This window comes from Nicotiana sylvestris, chromosome 12, assembly GCF_000393655.2.
Source record: "Nicotiana sylvestris chromosome 12, ASM39365v2, whole genome shotgun sequence".
Classification (NCBI taxonomy): Eukaryota; Viridiplantae; Streptophyta; class Magnoliopsida; order Solanales; family Solanaceae; genus Nicotiana; species Nicotiana sylvestris.
This window is the reverse complement of record NC_091068.1, coordinates 146767544-146776740: the sequence shown is the minus strand read 5'-3', so window position 1 is coordinate 146776740 and position 9197 is coordinate 146767544. Positions and strand designations below refer to the sequence as shown.

Below are 9197 nucleotides of genomic sequence, written 5' to 3'. Positions count from 1 at the left end.
GTCTTTTTTTGTGTCCAAAATAAGTGATTTTTTCAGATTTCAAGAATGAATTAATTATTCTTTTCCTACATTGCCCTTGAAGTAAATAGTGTTAGAGTATTTATGTGAAGAGATAATAAATGTTAATATGATCAATTTTATTACTAATTAATGTTAAAAGGTGAATTTCTTAATTTATGCTAAAACAGCTAAAAAATTACTTGTTTGTATCATTTAACCATCATTAATGGATGAGAGCTCGTGTGATCGACATAATAATCTATTTATACTATGATTTAATGCAAATAAATGAATATATATCAATTTTTTTAACCTTTGGGTCCGAGAATAGCAGATGACGTGTCAATTAGGAAGAAGGATAAAGAAGCGACCAAACTCTTGTTTCTGCACCCTCAAGTCTAACGTGTTCTACATTCCAAATTAACTGAACTTCACATTCACATCTCTCACCCAGACTATATTTTGATAATAAAAAAATAAAAGGCGTGTTCTGATCGAAAAGCTAGGGTTTTTTGCTTTGGCTTCGTGATAAGGCAAAGAAAGTTGAAGGGAAAATGGAAGGTGTGAGCAATGGAGGGATGTTGTACCATGAGGTACAAGAATCTAAGCTTTGCGCAGTGCATTGTGTGAACACCGTTTTACAAGGGCCGTTCTTCTCAGAGTTCGATTTGGCGGCGGTGGCTTCCGATCTGGACCGTGCGGAGCGGCAGATGATGGTACAAGGTGGCGGCGACTTTGTTCCGGAACAGTCTCATAATGTTTCCCTCGACGGCGATTTCAGCATCCAGGTTCACACACAGACACGTGTATTTTATGTTTATGCGCTTTATGCTAATTGAAAATTGAAGTCTTGTGATTCTGCAGTGATTTATGAATGGAAATTAAATTTATGTGTAATTAATGTTTTTACCTTTTTCATTGAGCGTATATGGAAGTAAAGACAGGATTTTTGTTGGAAAATTGATGCGTAAGTTGCTTATTTTGAATGCTGCTTTGTATCTTTTGTGCTATGTTTGACATCGGATGACTATTGGTGTGACTCAAGGAGTCAATTTTAGTCAGCTTTTGAATAATGCTAATTCAAACTAAGATTGATAAGGAAATGATAGGTTTTCGGTAGTCTAGAGCTCTTTATTGTATGATGTTTATCTTGAGTATTTAGCATTGATGTGAAAGCAGTAGTGTTGAGCAGTTTAAACCCTTTTGAAATCCTGTGTTGAAATTCATAATCCTATTGTGATAAGGTTTGAACTGTTCCAGCTGAGTTTCAACTCGCTTTTTGATTGAAACCCTTGTATTAGATGCATAAAATCTAAATTAACACTTCTTTGGTATACATAGTCCTGTAATGCGTCATGTGTGTGCTAAATGTTTTTGGCTCAAGCTTGGTTGATTGTGTATAATATGCAAGCATGTAATTAGGTGAAAATGATTTGCCAGAAACTCAATCGAGCTTCAATAGGAAAAGAGCCAGGTCCATCTTCTGTGTAGCTCCACATCTGACCTAGCTCACTTGCTCAATTATGGAATTGAAATTTCTCTCAAGTCCTAATGGATGACACTTCTCTCACGGAGTTGCTGATTCACAATCAAGTCTTACTTGTATAGCTTAGAGTTATAAACTGATAGCAATATCTGCAGTTTGTACTTGATTAATGAGAAGCAGAGACGGTTTTCTGTATTTTATAATAATGATATGGTACTTGGATCGGAACATCATTTGAGAACACACTTTTGTATCTTCTTCTTTTTTGATAAGGTAAAAATTCTATTAATAAGGTACCAAATTGGGACAAAAAAGATCACTTTTGTATCTTCTAAACCTATTCCTCTGTTTTTCGTATCCAAAACCTGCAATATAATGAAGGGTGCAGGACGTAGTTTCCCTTGCATTCCTTTCTACCAGTATTGCTACCATTTGAATATAATGGGCAAATTCATCTTCATGGATATTGCCATGTTTTGTCAATATGCCCTACCATACTTTGGAAAATTTCTATTTTTTAATAAGGATGATGCTTGGGCGAGCTTGCGCGCACCTCGACTATTATACCGGGTACCTGCTACCTTCCACCGACGTAAGTATCGGATAACTCCATCCACCAAGCCTTAGATCGATTGGAATAAATAACCTGGCCTTTTTTGTCTATGGATTTGAACCCTGGTCTCCAAGGTTTTCACCCATCATTGACCATTGATCACTGGGCCACGTCCTTGGATGTGAAAAATGTTAATTTGTTAATCTAAATAGTAATGATATTTAAATTTGGAAGTCAAGAGTTCCCAATGAGTTTGGCTACATTTTGAAGATTTAAATGATTATTTTGATGAGATACTTTCATTTTGAATTTGCTGATCTGGACTCTCGTTGCTATCGTGGTATTTTATCTGTTATTTAACCTTGGGAGATGCATGTGGGATCAATTTAGTATGTTGTTTTCTAAAATATGCAAAAATAGCTTAAGCAGTCAAGTAAACTTCCATGAATGCAGAGATTGTGGAACTTCCTATAATTGTATTTAGGGTTAATGTGTATTTTGCATTTGTTTTCGGTAAAGTTGGATTCCAGAAATAGTCTCGAATTCTGGATTTGATAAAATGCCTAAACAAAATTTGTACTTTCCATTTCAAAAAGTAAAGTTCTTGACAACGATGGTTATTCATTTAAGCCTTTCGCTAGTACCACTAGATCTTAAACAAGGTGGAAATTCTGGTGCGCTAATAGATCTTCAACAAGGTGGAAATTCACGTATTGCATGATAGCATGTTCCTACGGAATAATTTTACTAATAATGGAAAAGCACTCCATACAAAAGCACAGAGATATACCAAAGAAATAGAGAATCCACATGAAGATATGATTTATGATTCTCTACGAAAGACGCCTAATTTTCTATACAAATAAGAATCTCATGGGTGCGCCAAAAAAAACTAAAATCATGAGGTTATTCCTCTACTGCACAAAATCAAGCTCTTTCCCATTCAAAAGTTAGCTATTTCTTTCCCCCCATGTTGTCACGTAAGTGCTAATAAAATGACAACCCACACAAGGTGTCTTCAATTCCTTCCTTTAAACGGCCTACTAAATAGTGCATTCTTCATAGTTTCGGCATGTTCATGTACTCCAAACCATCTAAAAAACTCCCACTACAAACTTGATGCTACTTCGCAATGCGGTAAGAGATCATCCACGTCTTCTCCCAACTGTTTGCACATTAAACACTAACTAACATATGTGATCCTCCTCTTCCCAGGTTTTTGACCGTCAGAATCGCACCCCTAACCACTAACCAAGCATAAAAAGCATATCTTTCTGGCACCCTAGGATCCAAATTGATAGATGAGGAAACACGACTTCTCTCTAACTTGCAAGTAGCAACTTACCATAGTACCTCCTTACTATGAATCGTGCACTACGCCCTAACTCCATTTACAAGAATCATAATCATATTCTTTTTTAATGATGGTGGTGTCTGGACGAGCTTGTGTGCACCTCGATTGTTCCACCCGTTACCTGCTATAGTGCTACCTCCCACCAGGAAAGCAATCCTCAACATATTGTCTCCGCACTACCTCCCCCACCACCCACTCCCCAAGCCAACACGCCCCTCCCCAACAAATTGCGTAAACAAATATCTTATCAATTTTAAATATGTCACTTAAGTACTGATATTGTAGGAACTCGTCCAGCTTTAATGCAATATCTTATTTATAAATGAAAAGGATATCAAAGTAGTAGCAGGAAGAGGAAACATCTGAATGTATAGTGTCGAAAATTTATATCAAATTGCTTCCTTTTTGGCAATAGATTTGGGGGGCTGGAACGCGTCCTCTATTGGAGAGTGGGGTCCATGTGTTACCTCTGTCTGGGCCTGGTTTCTAGATCCAAACTGCCTGTTGGGATGCTTCGTCGTGCAAGCTGTGTTTTGGTTCTCTTCAGTGAACAATAAAATTTTTAATTTTCGGTAAACATTCTGTTACGTATGCATGATAACTTTATATATGTGAAAACTAAAGATGAGATCTCTATTCAGTAGACCAGGTTCATACTAGATTATTAGTTGTAATATCATGCCAGTTAATTAAATTTGTCCTTGGCAGATCTACCATGAATCAATATGAAGGAAGTAAATTTTTTCAGTGAGATTTATAGTGAAGAAAGGAGAAGTATTATTTAAACCCAAGTTTGTGCACTGATGGGTTCAATTTTTAAACTCGTTAATCTAGCAAATAATCACCACATCACAAGACATATATGAAATGATCTAATATAACCACCCGACTTCCCAACAAAAAAAGATTATCTTAAAAAGGAAGGAGAAGAAAAAGGAGGTAAACATTTTCTTAAAAAAAGAAAAAGGAGGTGGTCATAACTTAGATGACGATCACTATGTATTAGCATATTCTTCTGTTAACAAAGTCCTTGATAGGTACTTCCTCTGATCCCTTTTTGTTTTGCAGATGACTATGGTTTCTACTTCAGTTAAATTTTCCCTTCAATCCTCACTTTGGAAGTTAATTTGGAAACTTTATGTCGAGTTAAGGTCTTTTAGTTGTGAAAGAATTTTGATTAAAGCACCTTGATATGACTGCAGTAAATGCTGTGTGATGTTAGCCCCCAGTAAATGTTGTGTGATGTTAGTCTCCTAATCAAATATTATCTCTTTCCTACATAAAGAGTTATCATGGTCACTTACAATACGTAATACGGAAGTCGAAAACCCTTTTCTGTAGCATAATTATTACCGGTTTGAATTACACGTCATTAAGGGACCTTTATGGGGTGATAGTGGTGGAGTGTTGCTTTGTATTTCTGGATGAAGTTTGTGAGATGAATATATTTTATTCTTTCTAAAATCTGAATGCGCAGCTTACCATCATTTGGCCCCAGGGACTTGGAGTTGATCTAGTAGTAAGGGCGCAACATGTGATCTGTGGGTTAGGTGCACGTAACATGTTCGAACCCTGCCCGAAAACAAAAGCTTGGTATTAATTGAAAAAGGGCAGAAGGTCGGACCCATTATCCACCGAATTTTAAACCGGGCACCAGTTGCCATCAGATATTCCTCAGTTTTTAAAAAAAAAAACATAGTCATCAATTGAACTTCCATGAGTGTAGAAATTGTATCACTTTCTGTCATAGTAATTGAGTTGATTTATGGTTCGTGTTTTATTCACTTTAGGCAGAGCTGACTTCAGCAGGAGTGCAATTTCAGATCTGACGAAATATGTAGACATATGAACTGAGGAAATATCTCATCAGTTTTGAACTGTCATAAAACTATTGATTACCAAGGAACACAGGATCCAGCCTTTTATTGTAATGAAATCTTGTATATAAAGGATGCAAAATCCAAGTTTAATATGATATATCCTGTCTATGAATGGAATGGATACCAATTTCCAACACAATAAGAATCTTATCAGATTATTTTGTCAACTATTTCTATAACATTTAGTGTGTATGCAATGGATTTGAGTCTGTATTGAAGAGAAGGCTCCATATTTTTAGTGAGCAAGATTTTTCCTCTGGTTTTATATTCTTTTTTTGTTTGGTAAATAAAATTTTTTATTACCAGACCCCACGGTATGTTGTTGTTGTTGTTAAAATTTTTTATTACCAAATGCAATCTGGTTTTATATTCTCTTCAGGTAACAAAGTTTAATGTTCTTATGGGACTTCTGTAAATGTGTACCAAGCATAATGAATTCTGCGTTTGTGGAAACTAAAGAAGAGATTTCTAATTAGGAGACTAGATTCAAGCTCAACATCAAAGAAGTAAATTAGTTTCTTTCTTGACGTGATTGAACTTTGAAGTTTAAAAAGGAGAAATACAATCAATAATATTTAGTTTGAGTGCTGATGGGTGTAACTTTTAAATATGAGATGGTCTTGTAATCATTCTTATATCTAAGGATTGATCACCAGCTTACGCAAAAGTATGACATGTCATATTTTGAACAAAAAAGAACTTTTTTATAAAAAGAAAGAGAAAAGAGGCCCTCGGTCAAAGAGGTGGAGTAACAATCTAGTGAAATCTGAATAGAGATGAAACTAGGTGAACTTGTGTTATCTGTCTAGGTCTTGGTGGACAGACTTACCTGGTACATGTGCTGGTGAGAGGTAACAAGTATTTAATGGACTAGCCGAGATGCAAAGCTGGCTTGATATCGCCACTGTATCAAAAAGGGAAAAAGAGAGAAAAAGAAAGGGGAAAAAAGTGATAGAATTTGAGCAACAATGAGGAGAGAACATAATATGGATGAAAACCACTATGTATTTGTATGGCATTTCGTTGTCAAACTGTTGATGAGCTTTTGCTCTGATTCCTGCTGTTTGCAAATGCTGTTTGGCAAATGATCCTGGTTTCTTCTTTAGTTATAATTTTCTCTTCATCCTGATTTTGAAAGTTCTTTGAGAACTTTATGTATAGTTTAGGGCATATTAGTTGTGAAAGAGCTTTGATTGATAGTATATTGATGCCTGTGCTAGTGAAAAAGGTAATGGGTACTCGATGGAATAGTTGAGGTGCCGGCACACGGGCTTAAACACCTCCGTTATTAAAAAAAGCAAAAATAAAAAAGATTAGAAAGTAGCATTTGTGACTGCAGTAAATGTTGTCTGATGTTAGTCTCCTAATCAAATATCACATCTTCTCTTTCAAATATTTAAATATCTGGTAGGGTCCCAATTTCGATCAATTGAAAACATAAGCTCGGCAAGCCTATTTTTTCAACAGATATAGAAGGAAAGATTATTATACACATACCTTCTTCCAAAATAAAGAAGGAATTATAATGATTGTCAATATCCCTAGTGGTCTACTTTTAGCATGTAAGAGCATGTTTATGGGATGAAATTTTTGTAAATAAGGTAATTATCACGGAAGGTGTTGAGAGGCAGGAGTGCTGCTCATTGCCATCTTATTTCTTGAAGATCACCAATTAATTGTCCCTATCAAAAGCATGTAAATTCACAGGTGATAATAAAGAGATAGATATGTAGCCAATACTGGATCTACATGTCTGTATGCTGGTTTGGAATTTAAAAGTTCTTGTTAACCTTTTAATAATTCTCCTTTCTTCAATGCAACCTACCGACATGCATTTTATTTATTCTCATGTTGTTTATCCTCTATGGTAAATGATTACCTGTTCCTTGGATATGCAGGTGGTATTGATTTTGAGGCCACCATTAAATATACTAGCTAGACATAAAAGAATGGTGGAAATGCAAATCTAGTTTGCCCCGTTAGCAAGTGAAATGTCTAGCTTTAGCCTGGGTTTATTGCTCATTTATGTAGCCCAAAGTTTTGTTTAAACTGTTTGAGTTTGAGCAAGACAAATTAGCGTGTGACATAACTAGGGAATCAGGCACTATGAACATACAACTTGCTTGTTCCTGTGGCATCTATTTTTCCATTGCTTTTCTTATATTACCATTATGCTTTATCTGCAGAGCTTAATTTTTAACTTGAAATTGGGTGGCAGGTTTTGCAAAAGGCACTGGAGGTGTGGGATCTGCAAATCATTCCACTGGACAGCCCAGTTGCTGAGCCGGCTCAGATTGATCCAGAACTGGAAAGTGCATTTATCTGTCACTTGCAGGACCATTGGTTCTGTATCAGGAAAGTAAATGGGGAGTGGTACAACTTTGACAGTCTTAAGGCTGCGCCTGAGCACCTTTCCAAATTTTACCTTTCAGCCTATTTAGACTCTTTGAAAGGGTTTGGCTGGAGCATTTTTCTGGTGAAGGGAAATTTTCCCAAGGAATGTCCGATCAGTTCTTCTGAAGCTTCTAATGGATATGGACAATGGCTGTTACCAGAAGATGCAGAGAGGATTACCAAGTCCTGCAACGCAGCACAGAGAACTGGTGGCAGAAGTGGTCAAACTTCGTGGCCTTCTGACCCATACCGCCAGTATGAGGAAGATGGAATGCTTTTAGATCAAGAAGATGAGGATCTGAAAGCTGCAATTGCTGCCAGCTTGATGGATTCTTCCCCCGCTGTCAGCAGCAAACCTGACACCTCGGAAAATGAAAATAAGGACAAAAGTGCAGCTAATGCATGACAAGGAAATATTTTACAGTGTTTTAAGCCGAAAAAACTTATGAACAGTTTTTATTCAAAATTGTATCCAGTGTTGGATACTAGTTCATAATCTGCAGCCTAAACAGTGATGTTTTTACTTATTTAAAAAGAAAAATACACAGTGATGTTGTTTGTTGGCTGAGACCAAGATGGAGCTATACAAATTTGAAAACAAAAATGGAAAACCTATATCTTCCTGGACTTTGTACTTTGTAGCTATTTAGTTCCTCCATTCAATCTGTTTTTACGATACAATTTAGTTACAATTATTGTTTTCTTATGTGTTATATTTTCTTCTTCCTCCATTCACTTTACTTTCTTTTCTTTCTTTAGTCCTGTGATAATTTTATTGGCTTTGATCAGGCATCTGCTAGACTGGTACTTATCTGAAATTTCAGCTGGAAGCATCTTATTAGTAAACTGTGGTCTTCGATGATAAGTAAAGCATAAGCGCCTCCAGAACAAAGCCACTTTATCAATTTCCTGTTATTAAGTTCTAATTTATTTTTTTCCGGACAATACAAATTCTGTAAAATGAAGTAATAAATAGTTTGCATGATTCAAAAGATTGAAAACTATTGTTTGTGCTGCTTTGGTTTGAAAAAGGCTACGTTTTCAAACACAGCAAAAACTCAACAACTGGTCTAGTTGTATTGGTGGGAAAATGGCATTACACGTGGAATGCTAGTATGCCGACGAAGCAGACACGTAGAGCAGTGATGTAGCGGCAAATGACATTCTCAATTAATAGAATTAATTGAGAGAGGAAGGCACGAGAGAAACACCTATTCTCATTGTCATCCTGCTGCTAGAAGGTCCTGTCTCTGCATGGGAGGCAGCCACGGAATAGCAGACGAAGTGGAGCAGCCACGGGAGTAACAGCAGGGGTAGCATCAGGAAGAGATACGGGGTGTGGGGGGGTTAATAGAAACTGAAATTGGAAGGGAAGCAAGAGGCAATTCTTCGGAAACAAGCCCAATAGCTTCATCACTCTCGAAGCCATGATCAAACAATCTATCAACAAAGTCAGGGGGGAGGATAACAACATCTTCATCGAAAATCACTAAAAGAGCACTCTCTTGCTCATCCGTGAGTCTAAAGGGT

General features: G+C 36.6%; 1 protein-coding gene across 1 annotated transcript; it reads left to right on the top strand.

Moving 5' to 3' along the window:
• Window positions 1-332: 332 nt before the first annotated feature.
• On the top strand, window positions 333-8380 carry LOC104233888 (ataxin-3 homolog). The gene is made up of 2 exons (XM_009787349.2): window positions 333-788; window positions 7492-8380. Exons 1-2 carry the CDS (start codon window positions 555-557, stop codon window positions 8071-8073), a joined length of 816 nt encoding a protein of 271 aa, XP_009785651.1. The 5' UTR covers window positions 333-554; the 3' UTR covers window positions 8074-8380.
• The last annotated feature ends 817 nt before the right edge of the window (window positions 8381-9197 follow it).